General features: G+C 38.2%; 1 protein-coding gene across 1 annotated transcript in view; it reads left to right on the forward strand.

Annotated features, from left to right (window-relative positions):
* Window positions 1-20,622, forward strand: part of ASPH (aspartate beta-hydroxylase) — a 124,475-nt gene that overhangs the window by 42,103 nt on the left and 61,750 nt on the right. Inside the window, exons 5-12 of the mRNA XM_056854910.1 lie at window positions 268-480; window positions 3,584-3,676; window positions 7,371-7,445; window positions 7,929-8,090; window positions 13,323-13,373; window positions 15,160-15,225; window positions 19,002-19,046; window positions 20,137-20,184. Coding sequence (XP_056710888.1) covers window positions 268-480; window positions 3,584-3,676; window positions 7,371-7,445; window positions 7,929-8,090; window positions 13,323-13,373; window positions 15,160-15,225; window positions 19,002-19,046; window positions 20,137-20,184 — 753 coding nt within the window. The remainder of the gene's footprint in view (window positions 1-267; window positions 481-3,583; window positions 3,677-7,370; window positions 7,446-7,928; window positions 8,091-13,322; window positions 13,374-15,159; window positions 15,226-19,001; window positions 19,047-20,136; window positions 20,185-20,622) is intronic.

Here is a 20,622-nt window from a genome sequence, read left to right on the forward strand (position 1 = left end):
GTGCTTACAGTTTGAAAAGTTTCAAATGTGGCATAAAAACAATCAGATCTATCTTCAGAATGTTTTTAGCACTTCAAAGTATGCTAGTATTTAACACAGTTCTTCAGGCATTACTAATACTGTGTGGTTGAGTTCTTTGGAAATGAAAATATGAGTTTGGTCTGGAGTTGGAACGGCGGTATGCATTTGGCTTGCTGAAACTGGGTCTCTTAATGTATGTTCCTTAACAAACATTTCCCCCTTTTTTAATGGGAAAAAAATGAAAAGCAAAAGAGATCAAAGAACCTGCAAGGAAAGAGAAGCAAGAATTAAAGAAGGAAAGCAAAGATGAAGAAAAGAAGAAATTGAAGAGAAAAGTTGATGACTTGGACAAAAAGGATAAAAAAGCTGCTGACAAAGCCAAGAAAGATAAAAAAGCTGAAAAGGAAAGATCTGGGCCAGACAAAAGTGTCAAAAATAAAGGAACAGCAAAGGAATTACGTAGCAGCAAAGATAAAGATACAAAAAAAATAGCTAAGAACCCCTCTAAAGCATCTGAGAGTTCTGCAAAGGGAGAGGAGAAGAGAAAAAGAGTGAAGTGATAATATTTTCCATTCTTGAATTGATAGCAAGAGAACTATTGGTCATAATAAAATTGAGCACCACAAGGAGAATTTTTTGTGAGTTGGTTGGAATAAACAAAAATTACAAAGCTTTTGCAGGAATAGCCTCAGTATATTTTATGTGTTCACTACGATGAAATTCCAGTTTGTACATACTGTATCTGATCATTAACTCTTCTACATTCTTATTGTACTGAGATTAGTTAACTAATCTTTTTTTGGTACCTTATCTCACACTTAAGGCTAATAAAGGAAAGGTTTGAAATACTTGAGAGTAGTATTTGTTTCATGCTAAATTACAAGCATTGGGGGGAGGGGGAAATCGAATAGAGCATGGGACCAGTTCTGTTGTGCTATACTAGTCGTTAAATATTTCATTAAGATGCATAGCATTTTTCAGGATGAAGTAAACGAGATCTCTGCTTATTATCGAGAAATTAAATCCATGGAATAACAATGAGCATAAAGAAATAAGCGAACCAGTAAACAGGAATATAACAATTATGGTTATAATGCTAATTGCGATATTGACTTTGAGTTATACTAACAGGAACTTATTTTCCTAGAACCATGGTTTTTGCTTCCTGTCCTGTGGGAAATGGGATGCACTATTACACTTATCCTAGTTTTAAATCCATGTTTGACAATGAATAATCTCCACAAAGACTTAAAATACCGTTAAATATCCATTTGGCTATTTAACAAAGAAAATCACTAAAGGGGAGAGACTGCATGGGAGAAGGCATTATGCAACAATAACCTGGAAAATATAAGGAGAAGCAGGAATAGGTGGGACTGCAATCAGTGCAAGCATTGAAGATTGATGACTGCAGTTCATGATGTTTACTGGTCCTAAATTGAGATGTACTGTGTATGGGTAGAAGGTACAGCTTTTGGCAAATAAAAACAAAACACAGCCTCCAACATGATCCTGAGAAACATTTCTAACTAACATGAGTTATGACACTTTGTATAGTTGCATAGAGATCAGTGGCAGAGAAATGAGGGATGGAGTAAAATGTAGAATAATTAGAAAATATGTCTTCCTAACATCAATATGAAGCACTAGGTTTTTAATTTTCATTTGAAATCAACCTTTGTGTCCAGAATGACATTTCATTGTAAGGGGAGATCAGTCAAAGAGATTGGGGTTGGGGATGAGATTTCCTGGCAATGTACAGATACCCACTCTTGGATGCAGTCAGTACTAAACTGTGCATCAACAGTGAGTACAGGTTGATTATCCATTATCCAGAATTCTGATATCCAAAAGGCTACAAAATCAAAAACTTTTTGAGAGCCCACAAAGGGTAATAAAATGGCACTTGTGCAGGCCAGTTGCACCAATGGTTGGTTCCCCACAATGCCCATACGCACAAAACTGTTAAAAATAAAATTAACCTTCAGACTATGTGTAAAAGGTGTATATAAAACATAAAAGGATTTCATGTTTAGGGTTGGGTCCCATCCCCAAGATATCTCATTTTGTATATGCAAATATTCCAAAATATGTAAAAATCCAAAATATGGAACACTTCTGGTCCAAAGTATTTTGGGTAAGGAATACTCAACCTGTACTGATAAATAACTGGTTACTTTTTAAATAATTCACTATAACATTAGCAACACTAGTCTAAAAATAATAATCACATTTTCTTAAAAAAAATGATTGGTACTTTTGGTATGCATCCTTATACACTGGACCAATCCATGTTCATAAAATATTCATTGTGTGGAACTGTAAAAGTATCCCTGAAACGTAATTGCATCTGCCATGGTTCTTTCCCCCAAAAAAGAACCACTGGCTTATTTGTGTATCCAGATGAACTTAATGTGCTGTGAGGCCCACCTGCTTACCCTGGCGTTCATGCATTGGATGTAACATTGTTCTATATAACAACCACCTTTATGTCTAGAAATGATAGATCACAATCACACATATTGGGTTTCCATACCATTTGATGTTACATTCAGCACATGGAACATTTGATGTAGTTTGTGTATTTAATACATTTTTGTCAATTTAATTAATCAGACCTGTTCTGAAAAATTAGTGTCCATTTATTTTGCAATTGAGCATACAGAGATTCTGTCAGCTTATTACTGAAATCAAGCACTTGCACACATTCTCGTATGAAGTGGGACACTGAAGAAAATAGCAAACAAATTCTCTTTCTTGACATTTCCTGAGAGTGCTAATTGTGACCACCTCTTTAATTGTACCTGTTCTAGAAGAATAATAGGAGGAGGAGTAAAAATCACAACATACCTTGCTTTATTCTCTGGCACGCAGTCAGGAAATTCTGGACATGCTTTTTTGTACCTCTCATTTGCTTCAGTGAATAAGCTTCTAATAGCTTGTACACCAAGATTATAAACTTGTACATGTCACTCCTTGAAAATACTTCTCACTACTTGATTTATGGTGGAGAGCAGGCAAGAGTGACAAAAAGGGGAAAGGAGAGGGGGGATAGATTAGGCACATACTACAGAGACAGATAATAGGGAAAATAGGTGGACCTTCTGTTTCACACAACAGCCCAATAGATATTTAGAGTGGCTTTCTATAGTAATAGTACTACTTATTGATATGTTAAAAACAGTTCATAAGCATCTACAGGCATCCACTGGCCTTATTTGGAAATGTTTCCCCAGAAGCAGTCCTCCTCCAGGCCTACAAGCTGTATTTTGAATTCCTCTGTTTTGTATAGCCACTTCTTTAGAAACAAAACACATATACTAAATTACTGTATGCCTTTTAAAGAGGCTGTTTCCCTTCAAGCAGTTCCTGTAGAAAACTGCTTTTTAAATTTGGGAATTTAAAATACCGTTTGGTGTGGAGCATTACCTCACCAAGAAGATCCAGTATCTGCATAGATGGGTGTTTCCTACTTAAGGGCCTTATTCTCTTACTGATATCTAGCCAAATCACAACGAAGTACCCAAAAGGCTAAACTTAACTTTATAACTGAACAATGCAGGACTCAAAGAAAGATCTGTCCTTGAACACACAACACCAGGAGATGCGGAAGAGGTGATTCAGCAGCCTGCAGATCAGCCACACATTAGAGCAGGTAAGTCGTCCCACAAAATAAACAGAAAAATCACATTCTTTCACTTGCTTATTCTGAGTGCAGAACATTATAATGTCTGATCTATACTAAAAAAAAATTCTGCTATACTATATCCTTGGTTTGCTGTAATCGGAATGAGGTGTTCCCAAATGTGTGAAAACATTTCGGTGTGATCTTTACTGCCATAAGAATGCTTTCAAAATGATTCCAGTCACCTACAGATGCGCACATTGTCAAATGTGAATCTGTGGGTGTTTCATGAAAGATCAGTGAACAGAAGCAATCTATGTCATCGTATGTCTTCTATGTTCATATGTCATCAACAAAACACAATTTGTTCATTAGGTAAATGAGCTTCAACTCCTTTGACATGCACGATGCCTTTCCCTCGCACATGGATCCCCAATTAAAGACTTGCTTGTTAAAGGAGTTTTCGATCTAATTCCAATGTGGTAAGGCACCAAATTGAAGAGCCTTAAAATGGAAAATGCTTCTTTCCCAGTAATTGGAATTCTAAACCATTCTTTAATCCTTGTTTAGAGTCCAGGTTACTGCAGAAGAAACAGCTGCCAGTTTGGTCAGGAACCTACTTTGAGATTTCACGATAATTTTGACTTGGAGTGGAGACTTCCTAGGAAGACTTCACTTGTAGCTCTGTGCTTATGTGAGGAAAGGCGGGGGTGTGCAAGGCCAAGGATTAGAGGCTGCTTCATGACATGAACTAACTGGTCTGTTTTGCAGCCCTTTGTTCATGAATTTTTGTAAGTGCTTCATATGCACGCATACATACATGGGTGTCATTCCCAATACATCTTCCATAGAGTCAGATACCATAAGAGTGAATCATGTCAAAGGCTTTAAAAAAACCCACTGTGTGTCAGTTCAGATGTAAAATTTCTGCATCATTGGGTGGCTATTATAATCTTATTTGCCCTGACCTGGATGGCCCAGGCTAGCCTGATCTCATCAGATCTCAGAAGCTAAGCAGGGTCACCCCTGGTTAGTATTTGGATGGGAGACCACCAAGGAATACAAGGGTTGCTGTGCAGAGGAAGGCACTGGGAAACCACCTCTGTTAGTCTCTTGCCATGAAAACCCCAAAAGGGGTTGCCATAAATTGACTGTAACTTTACGGCACTTTACACACACATAATCTTATTTGGATGCATATTTATTAAAATACTATTATAACCAGTTATCCATTCAGCATTGCTTACTCTACCATGAGCTGAATCTATCCAATAACTCAGTCTGAAATACAATGAAGTACCTTCAATAGATGTGTTTTATAATATCTATCTATCTATCTATCTATCTATCTATCTATCTATCTATCTATCTATCTATCTATTTCGGCTCATACAGCTATAGCCTTGAGCAGAAAAGGTTTTTATAATATCAACTTTAACAATTCCCTTATCTTCACCATAGTGATGCACTGAATTATTTTCATTCCTTTCAGGGTTGGAATATTGTAAAAAGAAGTAGGTATTTTCAGTAATGAAGTGGGTTCAGTTTTCAAATTGTAGGTGTGTGTTGCACCTTTAACAAGTTTCCTGATGCTTGATGTCTTCCTGCTATTTATGCATGCAAGTGATTGAGTATGCACTGATGTTTCAGTTCATTGTTATGTAGACATCATTTGTTCTACAAAGATATATGCAAATTATTTGAGACAGTAGAGTATACCTGGTCACTCTTTGAAGTCACATGCTGTACATTGCACTCTTTTCTTCTGCATTATGAAAACTTTGGTCATCTATTAGGATGAACACCAAATTGATTGATTAAATTGGCATACAAGTAAAAATGAATAGGCATACTTTGTTTTTAGATGACATGCATGTAGCAGATCATCTTAGAGGAGACATTTGTTCCTATGTGTGGTAGAAGAAGTGATGTCTCTTCCAAGATGGTGCTTGCCATCTGCAGTGTTTAGAAGTATGTGTATTTTAATTATATATAGTTTTAAAGGCCAGCATTTAACTTGGCAGTGTTTTCTTAATCAAAAGGTTTTTAAAGCACCTAATCTTACACCTTAATTTGCAGCCCAATTTATCTCTTCAAACTCTCAAAGTTAAAAGAATTGTTAAATTTAGATTTTTGTTTTTAAATTTAAGCAGTGCATTTAAAGGTCATTAAAGATTATAAAGATCATGGAATCAGTAGAGGTGGCATTAGTAGGGAACTTGACAAAAGACCATGAGGAAAATGTACGTAGTCTACAAGAGAACGGAAGATCTCTCCTTCCAGAATCTGATGAATACACATACCTGGTCCTCATATTTTCAAATATATCTCTATAACCATGAGGGCTAGAATGATTCTTTTTTCCAAAGCTTAAAGGATTGTAAGGAACATTGTGCACGAGCAGGTACATATGGAAAGCTGCCAGCACTGCATCTACTTTAACCTGATTTTCTGTGGTCTGGTCTAATGCTAGAATGTGAAACCACAGGTACTATGCAGAGAGCCTAATTATGTGTATGAATGGCCTTTGTGCATGAAATGCACTTTGGCACTTTTTTCTTCCAAATAATAAGCACCATCCTACATTATAATCTGCCTCTGAAAATCCCTATTGTTTCAAAACCGCCATTTTATGTGGCATGCAGGACTTCTGCTTTTTATTGTAAGTTTTTAAAGTTACATGATCTGTTGTGCATTTACAGCTAAGTATTCAGTTCTCTAGATCGTAGCGTATATGGAGGCTTGTAGAAAAAGAACAGAGACTCATCCCTTGGTATTAGAATCTAATGTAGTCTTGCATGAATGAAATATTCCAAGCCTATAACATAAACGTTCTGCCTGTTTGTGCTTTTGTACAAACCAAGCCTGCTCATTTTCAGGCCTATTTATGTAAAAAGGAAAGCAAAGTCTCTCAAGAATCCAAATTATTCAACAGCTGATTCTATGCAAGTTATGAATAGAGCATGATAGTTGGATTCCAGCAAGTCCTCTAGACTAATCACCTGCTTTAGTTTCTTCTATACTTGATCAATCATGTTTCTGTTAGGTTTGTAAAATGAATACCAAAAAAAAGTCTTTCGCTTATTGCTATCTGGTCCTTGTCTGAATAAAAGTTAGGGTGGATTGGGCCTAGGGTTGCCAACCTCCAGGTACTAGCTGAAGATCTCCTGCTATGACAACTGATCTCCAGCCAATAGAGATCATTATACCTAGAGAAAATGGCCGTTTTGGCAATTGGGCTCTATGGCAAGTCCCTCCCCAAAACCCACCCTCCTTAGGCTCCACCCAAAAAACCTCCCGCCAGTGGCGAAGAGGGACCTGGCAACCCTAATTGGGCCTTGACCTTAACATGAACGTTCCTAGTAAGCCACTGCCTTGCAGGGCTAGTGGTGGCCAGGAGCAAGCCTAGCTGAGCCCCATAGGCATCTTGGCTCAGATCTGGTCAGCTGAAATGCAGGAGAAGCTAAGCGCTTGTCACTGGCTGGACCCAAGCCAAGCAGCCCAGTTAGTGCTTAACTTGCTCCTTGGCCATTTCAACAGCTTGATCCTCCCTGATGATTGTTTAGTACATCACTTTTAGAAGAAACATACGTCCAGTTATGGTAAACTTATGCTCACTTTTGTTTATAGGTATCTGTTTTTAAAAAAATTCCTGGTTTTTGGTTATTTCAAGTTCAGTCTTTTTTCCCCTTACACTTTTTTTGAATTCTGTAAACTAACGTAGAACACAGGAGTGCTGAACCAGAACCTGAAGATGAAATCCAGTCTCTGCTGCGTGAAGCTCTCAACTCACAACTTGGTATGAATTTATAGTTTTCAGTTGTTCATCTAACTTCCATTTTCTGTATCTCCCACTTCTTAAAGAGCAAGAAGTTATTTTGATTTGTGAAAGATTGTGAATAGTTACTTACAGATCTTACTGAGCATTCTACTATTGTTAGAGTTTAACTTGCTAACTTTCTAAAGTAGAATGGTAATAGTGGTTAGTGGTTTTTTTTTCTTCTCACCGGTGTTGCCAAGAATATCAATGGATATAAGTATCCCATGATAACTTGTATGTACTTTAGATACCACCCAGCTAAAGTTAAGACCCTTTCCCTCTGAAGGTGTAAGTGCGTGCTTTAATCTCTCCCTCTGACATCAAAAGGACTAAAAAGTGCATAACTTTGGCTGGATTGCATTTATGTTTGTTTTTAATAAGGATAACTGAGACAAGCAGTTGAGATGTTTTGTTTTTGTGTTCAGATGCTGCTTACATATTTTCAATATTTTTGTTAAAAAGGAGAAACAGATGACGAACATGAAGAAACACAGTTTCAGCAGGAGGAGAATAATGAAATACCAGAAGATACTTTCGAAGTTCCTGAGGCAGAGGAGGACTATGAAAGGGAATTTGAAGATAAAATGCCTGACATATTAGCAATCCCAGAATCCTACCAGGAAGGTATCTGGCACATTGAGAGTATCAAGCATATTTTTCATGCATCTGCAACCTGGGCACTATTTTCTGATATATATCAGAGAAATGGTGAATTTTTAATATTTTGTGTACCCACTACCCAGTATTTCCTAGAATCTTTGCAGTACTATGCATACTAAATTTCATATGAATAAGTAATACACACAAGAAAATGACATGTACTTCAAAGGTTTGTAATTGCCCTCATTGGAGTGATGTGTGTATTTAAAGGCAAAAGTGGTAAAGCGCTAGCATTTGGGGATTTTGCAATGACTAAGTTTCAGTGTTCTATGTTAGTCCTCAGAATAGTGATAGGTGTCTGGGTTAGTTCACTTTACCCCATGCCCAAGTAATTTAGCACACATTAAAGACCTGTCTCATATGTACACATTCATAGTAGGTTTTTTAAAAATATATATATATTTTTATTGCATTGGAGGTCATTTTACATCTCCATACCTTTATAATTACAATTTACATTTTCGTTCTTCCAATACAAATTTGGCCCCTTGGTTAATTGTAAAGCTTTATTTAAATTTTCTGTAAATATCCCATATTTCCGCATACCTTGATTTAATTCATTCTCTACTCTTATCCATTTCATATTTTCAGCTCCCTCAATCTCCATCAATGCTTTTAAATGAAATGCTTCAAAATACTATTGTAATTGTGGGAGACCCCATCACAATTCCTCCTGAGGCGCATAAATAATTTTCTTCATTACTCTTGCCTTCTTTCCTCCATATACCCATTTCCTGATAGCTTCATCCCACGCACCCACTTGCCGTGAATCTAGTTCCACCGGGAGAGTCTGAAACAAGTACATCATTTTTGATATTATAAATGTTTTGGCTGCCCTAATTTTATTTAATATACTCAAGCTTTTATTCTTCCATTCCTCCATCTTCTTACTCATTTTTTTCCATATCTCCTTATAATTAATATTTACCATTCTTTCTATATTCTTTGGTAACTGTACTCCAAAGTATTTAATCTTTTTAACACCTGTTTTCATTCCTGTATATTTCCTGACCTCCTCTTTTTCCTTTTTCATTCCATTGAACCACATAATTTCCGATTTTTTTTATGTTTACTCCCAGCCCTGAAATATTCTTGAAATCTTGCAAAATAATCATTAGCTCTTTAAGACCTGCCAATGGTTGTTCCATTATCAATAATATATCATCTGTGAACAGATTAATTTTCACCTCCTCTTTTCCTATCTTATATCCCTGTATTCTTACACTGTTACGAATTCTATCAGCCAAAGGTTCCATTGCCAATGCAAACAGCATAGGTTACAATGGACACCCTAGTTTGACCCCTCTTTGTATAGGGATCTCTTCCGAGTACCCCTCATTTACCCAAATTATTGCTTCCCCTCTTCTATAGATTTCTTCTATTGCTCTCAAAAATGGACCTCTGAATCCCATCTTTCCCATTACCTGTATTAAATATTAATCGAATGCTTTGTAAATATCCAATTTTACTATTGCAAAGTTCCTCCTGTCCTTATGAGTCAGTATATTAATTACATTTCTAATAGGGTGCCCTATATACCTTCCTTTGACAAATCCATATTGGTCTTCTTTAATCAAATTTGGCCAGATCTTTTCCAAGCGGTTCGCTAATACTTTTGCAAATATTTTGTAGTCCTGATTCATTAAACTAATTGGCCGATAAGAGCCTAACTCTAATGGGTCTTTCAGGTCTTTTAGTATAGTGACTACCTCTGCGCTTTTCCAAGATTCAGGGGTATTTCCCCCTTTGCATATATTATTACATAATTTGCATAGCTCAGGAGCAATTAGTTCTTTCATTTCTTTATAAAATTCAGCTGGGTACCCATCAAGTCCTGGCAATTTTCCATTCTTCAGACCTACTATTACATCTAATAGGTCCAGATTAGTCTCCTGCTAAGATTAAGTATCCTTCTTGAAATTTCTGTAGTTTTCTAAAAATTCCTTCAATAAATTTTCTCTGTCCTTTATTTGGTGCATATATATTTACTATTGTAAACTTTTCTCTATTCATTTTAAATTTCAAGAATACATATCTACCTTCCCTATCAGTTATCTGCTCCATTATCTCTATACTCATACTGTCATGAGTTAGTATTGCCACTCCTCTGGATTTCCTTGTCCCCCTTGCCTCCACTGTGGTCTGCCATCTGGATATATTTAACAAAGGTTTTGCATCCTTTTTATCTTTATGTGTTTCCTGGATACATAATATTTTTATCCCTTGTTTCTGTAGTATATTTTTCAATCTATACCTTTTTACATTTGAAGTCAAGCCATTTACATTCAAAGAAAGTAACTTAATTGACTCTACCATTCCTTATTAGTTTTAAAATTAAGGTGTGCCCATGGCCCCTTTTTTTCCCCCTTTGTTGGTCCTCCCCCTTCCCCTCTCCCTCCCTCCTGCCCCTCCCCTTCCCCCCTCCCCACCCCCCTTCCCTCAGAAGATGTTGAAAATACCAGGGGTTTCACCCCTTCCCATCTTCTTTCTCAATGGAGATCTGTGTTCCCCCCTTATGCCCCCCTTAACAACATTTTACCATTCTTGTTAAGCCCCGTGTAATTGCCTGTCAAAAGGTCAACAATTAGTTTCACTTAAACAGTTTAATATCTTCCTTATTCTTCTTCGGCTTATCTCTGTTTGCACTCCATAATTCCAATGTATTTATTTGGCTCTTTTTTCCAAACATACTTGTACTTCAAGCCGTTGTTTTGCCTTGTCTTGGTCTCTTGGCTCTGCTTTGAGTCTGGCTGGGTCCTGGTTCCTCCTCCTCCTCTTCTTCTTCATCTTCTTCCTCCTCACTCTGTAGTTCCATCGATTCCCTGGACTCCTGTTCCAAGTTACCTGCATTTATGCCAAACTTCTCCAGCTTTTTAAAAGACTCTGTTGGGCTCGGTGCAGGACTCCATCTTTATACACCAGAATCACTGCTGGATAGGCCTAGGACAGCATTATTCCACTATCAAACAGCTTTTGGGCATATGGTTTCATTACTGCTCTCAGCTGCAATGTCTCCATTGAAAAGTCCTGTTGAACTACAATTTTATTTTCTTTGAATTTCAGGTCTTTGATTTTTCTCAAGGCTTTATACACATACTCCTGCATTTGTTCCCTGGCAAAGGCAACTATTACTTCACGCTGGTTTGCTCCCACTGGGGGGCGTGGTCTCAATGCCCTGTGAATTCTTTCCAAATCATTAGGCTGAATTTGCACCCCCAGATCCTGGAGCCAAGTTACAAACGTTTGTTCCAATTCCTTTGCATTCACATTTTCAGTAAAGCCCTGAAAACAAAAATTTATTCATTTCTGTCTGTCATTTAAAGCAGCCAGCCTACTTGTTAATTCCGCTATTTTCTTCTTGTTGGTCTTTGATCTTCTCTCATTCGCTTTGACTGTCTCTTTAAACTTTAGCAGTTCTGTGTTTGTTTTTTTAACTTCAGCGTATAAATCATTATAATCCTTTTTAAAGTTTTTCTCCAGGCCCGCAATAGCCGACATATCTTTAATGTCCTTTTTAGTGGCCATTTTTCTTACTCCTCCTCCCCCTCTTCTGCTGATAAGCCAGAAAAAAAACCACTGACAGTCCGAACAACAGCTCACTCACCATAAATTTTCTTCCCAGTGATGTTGACCTTTTCTTACAACAATTAGTTGTCTTTCCAATCAAACTTTCACCATTTAAGGGCTATTTAATTGCTTTCTCCTCGGAGGGGGTAATGAAGGGCTGCTAAATTCCTTCCCGCATGCGCAGTTCTCCACATTCATAGTAGGTTCTGTGCATAGATTTTGTAACTTACCTTAGGCCAGTTTCTTAATTATTATTGACCCATGTGTCATTATCCAACCAAGGAAACATTTTGAAGAGACCAAAGAGTCAAACTTGGCACATCACAACAGCCTGTTTTAAGAGGTTGCACCTGAGACCCAGTTTCAGTGCAATCAAAGTGATTATGTAAGGACAGCGGCATCATACATCTCCTTTATCCCTCCTCCTTCCTCCCACTTTTCTGTATGTTCCTAAATGTGCTTTGGAAACCTGGTTTTAGCTAGTATATTCTACGTGAGTCTATAACTCTGGTCAGAATAGATGAAACAATGAAGAATCTGAATGTGAGAGGAGAGGAACAGGGAAAGGCACATCAATCCCATGACCTACTTCCTAGTCTTTAAATTCTGGTCCTAGAGTTACAAGGCCTGTAACTTTTCTGAACATGTTGAAACCTCAGAAAAATACTTTCCTATCAAACCTAAATTAATTTTACTTGTGAACAACATAAAACACATCATTTATGACTTAGAATATAAAACTGTCATATTTGGTTTTTTTAATGGAATTTAAAACTATAAACATCTTCATTTTTTGTATGAAAAATTGCATGTATACCCAATACTTGAAGAATAGTTGCAAACTGCTGCACCGTGTACTATTGTAGCCCGTGTGTCTTTAATTTTTTGTCATCTGTAAGGTAGGACAAACAAAAGTTACAATAGCTAGGACTGCCAGCATGTTTGAGTATTAAGCTAAACTAGCATTGAAAACACTGAACTCTTTAATAATGTATTATCATTAAAACAGTATGACATATTAATTGTTGCCAAAATTGTTTATATTTAAACAAAAAAGCATGAAAATATTGTATATGTCTACCATGTACGAGTTTTATTTTAGTGCTCCCTAAAAGAAAGTCCTCAGACTTTTTTATGATGTACATTTGAAACACGTGAAAAGCTTTGTAAGACAAGGTTTTCCCAATCAAAAAGAAAGAAAAATTACATATGGTTTTTTTCCAGTGCTCTCCAGCATTTTCCTCAGAGTTCATGCAATACATTTTGAGTGTGAAAAAACTTATCTTAAGAAGCATTTTAGTCATTCTAAAAGAGAAAATATTTCATAGGAGTTTCTTTTTGCCATTCCCCACAAATTATCCTTCCGAAAAGCTTTGGGAAACCCCCCACACATACACACACAGTTTCTTGTTTGTTTTTTCTGGGCCCTCGCATCTCCAAGTGTATGTCATGTCTGAAAACTTGTAAGTTGGTTTGTTGCAAACTTTTTGGTGTTTTCAGCCAGAACTTTTTTAATGTATTCAAAAACAAGTATTTTTTCCTATACTTGGTTTATTGTTGTATAGTTTTTACTGGTCTGATTGACTGTACCAATAAATGTTATTATTATTATTATTTTCCTATACTTAGAACCTACTAGTGACCATGAAGTACGAGAACCAGAACTGGATGAACCTCATGGTATGTCTTGCTTCTGAGGTGTGTTGAATATGGAAGTTCTCACTTGAAGAGAGGAGGACACTCGGAGAGGTTTGGGTACTGTCCTTTCCATGATCCCCGCGTTCAGGAATCTGTGTGTTGTGACTGCTGAGGCCATAGCTCTGACTGAAAACCTCATGGAGTTCAAACTGGAATCTCAAATGAAGCATACTGCTCTCTCTAGCTGACAAACAATGAGGCTGGATACTCCTGGAACAATTGTTTTTGAACCTGAGGACAGAGGCCCTTGCTATGAGGGAAGTGACCACTGATGCCTTTATAGATAAAGCCATTATTTCATGGGCTCTAAGGAGCACGGCATCGCTTTTGCAATCAGTGGCATTGTTTAATGATCCTTGCCCTCTCTGGGCAGGTCCAGGTTGGAAGCCAGGCTTTCCACAGGGCGGTCCACCACAGGGACTCAAAAGGAGCCAGTTGGCCTTAGGGGAGAAAGAGAACAGCCTTCTGGAATGGCCTATGTGGAGCCTGAATGACTGCATGGCCCAATCTTTAATTTTGGAAGAGAAAAAAAGAAGGAAAAGGAACACTGCTCCTAGTTCCTCACATCAGACAGAGTCCCCTTTGTCATCATAATTGTTTTTTGGGTCAGGGAGTTGCTCAGCTTAAGACCAAGAGTCTGAACATTTTTAAGGGCTTTACAGAGACATGAAAGAAGTTCTGACACTGAAAAATCAATTAGAATGTTGCATCTGTGTGTGTGTGTGGGGGGGAGTCCTTCACATCTGACAATTCTTCCACCTCCCTGCCCAAGTCGTGGTCTGAGTCCCTGGAGAATATGGTGAAGGAATCCTCCATTTGTCTCTGGGAAGAATAGGATGACTTGGTGGTCCATGGAGTGCTTACTTGGAAGAACAACTTGGCTAGAGACAAAGTATTTTGCATCTCTGCAGAGCCTACTGTTTGGGAAGAAGGGGAAGTTAGGGAGAAGGAGAGAAGGCTGGCTGCTGAGGTCTTTTGATCTCCCACTGCATATTAGTAAGCTGCTCCATCCAAGCCTCTAAGCCTAGGGCACAGAAAAGGCATCCTCTTCCCCCATTCAGCACAATTGCAGGTTTCTGAGCAGAGAAAAAACAGAGAGAGGATAAGAACGTTTTTGATAGCTTAGAGGTATAAGATAGGGAAGAGACACATGAAGAAAGAAAAGCCTAAGAACTCAAAGATAAAAAAGGGAGCTCTTCAGAAGCCCTGAACTCTCAAGAAGGCAGGAAGAAAAAACTGAAGGTGGTGCCGCTCCTTCCTCACTGGGCTTGAAGGCTCTACAAACCCAAAAAGTAGCATAGCAGGCAAAAAAGGAGGGAAGAAGAGAAGAACATAACAAGTAAAAAATTAAAATTTGGCCTCATGTTGGAGGCTGGTGTTATAAATAGCATGCTAGCTTGAAATCTTTGAAGGTCACTGATCTGCACAAAACACATTGTACTTCAAAATGTGTGAGGACAGAATCTGTATGCATTTGTTAATTCCTATGGCAAACTAATTATGCATTACTCTTCAATATCCATTTAGTATGTCAGTTCAGGGATGTTAAAAGAAATATTATGTTCTTTTCATGGCTTCAGTCGGGTAGGATGGTGTTGCAGGGAGAAGCAGTTGTGAGACTACCATACATGTCTAGTTTTCTTTAAAATTAACTTTCTTCCCTGAGTGGCTTTGATGTTAGTCAAATCAAGTCAAATTCCTGCTTTGAACATAGTGATGGTACTAATGGCTTCTTGTGGCTAAATATGAACAATGTCTTAATTTTCAGGTACTCATGAATACGACACAGATGTAGAAGAAAATACATATGAACCAGTTGAACCAGTAGAACCAGGTATGTCTGGTTATGACTCTTATGAATTTAGGAATAATCTATATTGTGTGGAGTATGTATCTTGCTTTTTATGTTTAAACAGGTTGTGTTGTGTGGTACGTGTAACTGTAAAGAGCTAGTAAGGGAAAGACCTTTGCTTTTGTTCCAGTAATATGTTCCCATTATGTTATCTCAAAATAAATGTACAGTGTGTACACTGGGTTGCGTCCCCTGGAAGATTTCTGCACATTCAGCAGTCCTAATGGGGGTTCTAAAATTAATCCTTGCTGTCTGCTTGCTCAAAGTGAAAGTGATTGTAGCCCCATTAACCTTGTTATGTGTGCAAGACATAGCGCAAGGTATTTTTCCTGATATTTCAAGAGCAAATGAAATCATACAAACAGTCTGTACATTTCATTGCTCCACATGCACATTGTTGTTTTGTAAAAAAATATACTGGAGTTGCTGTGTGTCGCTGCAGCTTTTGCCCTATTGTTTGCTCAAGTGGAATTACGCTGAGAACATTTTCCTTTCCACTTATGCATCACTGGATCCAACTCCTTGTTTTCGTTTCAATTTGTCAGGCTTTGTCGGTATGGTCCTGATGGCAACTAATTTTTTAACAGGACCATATTTTCAACTGAGCAATGCCTGAAGGCCAGCAACACTTGCTGCACCCACTGATTCAGTCTGTCTGGAGAAACATGAATAAATGCCAGACTTAGAAAAGTAAATCAGTCTCTCACAACTGAGTCAGGGGCAAAAGGCTCTATGATCTGCAAGCAAGGTTTTGACAGAGCACGTCCTGGAAATCTGTGTGGCTTTTGAAGGGAATAAGCAGCTGCGTTAAACAATAAGGGCAAAGCTCTGCCTAATCTTCCCGTGAAGTGGGATTAAGTTCCTTTTTTCCTCTGTTTCACCTTGGGATAGGCCTGATGAAAAGTCTTTGCAAGTTGGACTTGATCTCCTGGACTTCACTTACTTATCGCTAATTTATCTTCTTGTATATCAAATACAAGACTTTTCTCATACAAAAATATTTTCTCTTCTGTGTAAGAATTTACACATAGAAATCAGGTTTTTCCTTAACAAGGGGTTAAGTTCAAGTCTCAGAGAGGTCCCATGCTGAGTACCTGTGAGGAATCCTGAGAGCAAGGAACAACTCGGAAACTCCTCCCATTCCTCAGGGATTCTGTAAGCTCTCCAATTTGAGTAGACTAACCCGTCATCCCTCTTTACTTTAACTGATTCTCAACATTCCACGCTCTTAAAGGTATTCAGTCTGTATCAGGCTGAGTTTTTCTTTCCATTTTGGTTAAGTTACTATCTTACATTTTTCTGCATTCCTAGGGAGTATCTGAGTATGTAGAGACCCCTACCGTGTCTGGATGGTCTAATTTTGCTGCTTTCACATTGGATGCATGATTGCTAGATATAATGATGTTTCACCATTCCAAGCTACATTCTTTCTGCATCATAATGACATTAGGGTGGCCGCTGTTGGAACTGCTAGCATCAATCACAGTGTAATGATTCACCACCCAATAGTGTGTTTAATACTTCTCAGCATGGCTCCTAATTGGGATATCTACCAGAGGGTGGTAAGAGAAAATGTTCTGTGGCAACTGATGCTAGAAGTTCCACAAATTGAGCAAAGTGGGACCTGTTTGAACATACTATGTGGCTTCATTGCTGGGATACAGAACCAATTCGTTAGGTCTTAACTGAAGCACTACAGCAACATGGCTTTTAGTTGCATTTGGAAACCACGTCAGTGTTTTAATACCATGATTTTGCACATAGGAAATTTTGTAACTGGAATGCCTTTGTTTATGTTAAAGTATACTTGAGTGAAGTTGTGCATGTAGGAAACTGTAAAAAAGGGGAAGAAGAAAAAACTTCAACCCAAAGGAGAGGAAAGTGGAAACTGTGTCATCCCATATAGGACAGGAAAAATAAAAATGAGAAGGCTTATCAATGTAAGCGTGTGTTAGTACAACGAGAATTCCCTAGACCTGCGAAGCTGAGATTCTTATAGCAATGTAACATTCTGCCTAATTGCTTGAATATGAAGTAAGGGCAAGGGAAGTGATTAGTTTTTGAAAATGCTTGGTGTACTTGAATTCCCTAATCTTTTTTTTTTTTTTTTTTGAAGAAGTCTAATTTTTAATTAGAGTTAATGAGAAAAGGAAATGGCTTCTAAATCTCAAGTGGTCTAAACATGTGCCTGGATTAAGAAATATGTGACAAGCAAAGGCTGCTTTATATTACTCATTTCTGCTTCACTATGGAACAGTTTTTAAAATACAAACAATGAGGGTGTGTCCCCACCTTACTTTAGCAAGGCACAATGGATAGAAAGTTGAATGTGAGCCAGAGTGGCTTAGCTTCAGATTTAGTTTAGCTTTAGTTACCATTCTACAAAGTAATTTTATGTACTTCACTGTAGTAAGGACAAACAAAATAAGCATTATACTATAAACCTTGTACTCATCAGTATGTTGTTGTTGTTAGTGTGAATAGTAGTAGTATATGTATCACATTTATTACCCTTTCTCTTGAGGGAACTCAAGGTGGCCTATATAGGATTTTTAAAGAGTGGCCTATGTAGGATTTTAATATTTAAAATAACTCTGTTAGACTGAAACATTATGTCTTGCCTAAAGCTGTTCAGGAAGCTTCAAGGGCAAATAGGGAGCTTAAGCTGCTCAATATTTTAATCAGAACCCGACCGAGACTGTCAAGGTTAAACCATATCTGGTGGAAAACATGCAGTCACCCTTAGTTCTTTTAATGTATGGAATGTGATTAAACAAAAGATGCTGAATTTGGGTCTGGTTTTTTTTAAGTGCCCAGAGCTCAGTATTATTCAGTACTCAATCGCTTTTATGCTTATTAGGGAGATTGACATTTCATATCTGAAAGGCGCCTCCATATACAGAGGTAGCAAACTTCAGAATGCCAGTGCTGCAAGGCAGTATCAGGGGAAGGCCTTGGCCTCTGTCTTGTTGGTTTGGCCTTCCTCTGTGTGAATCAGTGTGCTGGTCTAGATGGATCACTGGTTTGATCCAGCAGGCTGAGGTTATGTTCTTATGAGAGGAGCTACACTTCTGTATATAGAATGTTTTATAATTGGTGTGCTCTTTAACCCTTGATAGTAGAACACTGGGAGAGGGGGATAGTGGGAACATATTGTGGGTTGTGATTATTAACAATCTCTGGGTTGTTGTTAGATCACTGTGGGTAGCCATGTTAGGCTGTCACTAGCAGTAGAAAAGAGCAAGAGTCCAGTAGCACCTTAAAGACTAACAATATTTCTGGCAGTGTATGAGCTTTCAAGAGCCACAGCTCACTTCTTCAGATACAGCTAGGGTTGTTGTTGTTAACCTTCTCCCTGAGACTCAAAGCAGATTACAAAATATGAAAAGCAATTCAATTAGGCATCAAGGGCCTCCAATAAATGATGCAGTAGAAGTAGGGTTACAGAGCTGGATTCCACTGACACCTACACATTAGAGGTAAAGTATGTATAAGGACCTGCTCGCTCTGAGTCTAAGGCATGTAGAACAAAACAGTGTGATTAGTAGACCAAAAAATCAGAAGGTACAAACTGCATCTCTTGAACCTGGAGATGTTGGAACCTACATGTGTAGACCCCTGTGCAACTCTACTGGTTAGTGTGTGCGTGTTGGAAGGTCCCCAGAAGGGAGGACAAGCTGATATTGTTTTGATCCTCCCCCATTGTGACAATGGTAATTTGAATAAAATGGTACACCGAGTTTGTCTGTCTTTTATAGATGCTAGAGAACTAACTCTGGAAGATGCTCTTGTGCATGAAACAGGTACTGAATAAAAGTCAAGCTTTTTCTGTTTTTATATTGTGCTCTTCTTATATGGATTCCATGTAATTTAAAATCCACCCTGTGCTCTACTTTTCATTTTGCATGGATATTTCAGCAGCATATGCGTTTGTTAAAGGGGTACAAAAGATCATCTTTCAGCCATCCAGGGGTGGACATAATCAAACCAAGGTGCTTCTCTAACAAAGTTCTGGGCCTGTTAGGGTGGCCTTTTCTTTTAGGGGGAGGGGGCTGCAAGCAAAACAGCATCAGTGGCTCCTGTTTCTCCCGTGGGAGAGAGGGAGGGAGGGGCGTGAGAGAATGAAAAAAATATTTGTATCACCAGGCACCTACTGCTGACTCTCTGAAGACGATTTTGATTTAAAAGCTAATGAGAGGGGGAAATGTTTCTAAGTTGCACATAAGAACATAAGAACTAAGTTCTTAGTCACATGGACTAAGCGCTTCCCTATTGAATCAGTGCAGTCAGCCTTCATGCAGTGACTCAGTGGAAGCACTCTTCTTGAGTATTTGGAGAAGCGCTTCCCTATTGAATCAGTGCAGTCAGCCTTCATGCAGTGACTCAGTGGAAGCACTCTTCTTGAGTATTTGGAGAAGATCCTGGGGTTGGGGAGAAGGAAGTCGGTTCACTTGCATGGTAAAGGTAGTGCAGCGTAGTGACTGGCCAGAGTGTAAAAGCAACTGGCTATGTCATGAACTAATGAGCTCATGAGATTGCAATGATTACTAATGAATGTTGCACAGTTACCACATTGCTGATTTATTTAGTGGACTCTGATCCTGTACTGTGACTCTCTTCATTCATTACATCATCTGCTAGTGCCAGCTTATATCCACTATCATTACACCAAAGCACAACTACGTTCCAGTGCAGGGGTTCCAGTGCTCTCGGGCTCTGTGGTCTTCTTAACTGGGCATTGCTCTGGCCAGCTGATTCTTACTTAACAGGATTGTCTGTGGAAATATCTGGCATCAGAACAGAAAACAGGATGTGAATTCTAAGAGAATGTATAGTGGCTGATTTCTTGCATACTTCTATGAATTAGACTATGAACACTTTGTTTATTTACAGAAGCATTTTCAGAAGATGAAGAACAGCAAGATTATGTGGATGAACATGGTAATTTTATGGCTTTATGACAAGTCTATAAGTGACTGTGCTTATGAGTTTTTTGTAACTTTGTTGTAGTAGACTCGTTTTGTGAAACATTTATTTAATCCATTTGTATCTGACCTTTCTTCCCAAAGGGGATCCAAAGTGGCTTATGTTATTCTCCTCCATTTTATCCTCACAACAACCGTGTGCAGTAGGTTAGACTGAGAAAGTATGATGGGCCCATAGTCACTCAGCAAGCTTCCATGGCATGAGTGGGGATTTGACCCTGGGTGTTCCAGATACTAGTCTGACACTCTTAACCACTACTCTTAATCTTTTGATTAAAATTAGAAATTAAACATCTAAAATAATTTTGTAGCTCCCTTTGGTAGATCGTGACTGCACTGTGTGATAGCTGCTTGTCCAAAGTGAAATTCCATAAACTTGTGTGTGTTTGTGAAT

This window comes from Euleptes europaea, chromosome 8 (assembly GCF_029931775.1).
Source record: "Euleptes europaea isolate rEulEur1 chromosome 8, rEulEur1.hap1, whole genome shotgun sequence".
NCBI lineage: Eukaryota > Metazoa > Chordata > Lepidosauria > Squamata > Sphaerodactylidae > Euleptes > Euleptes europaea.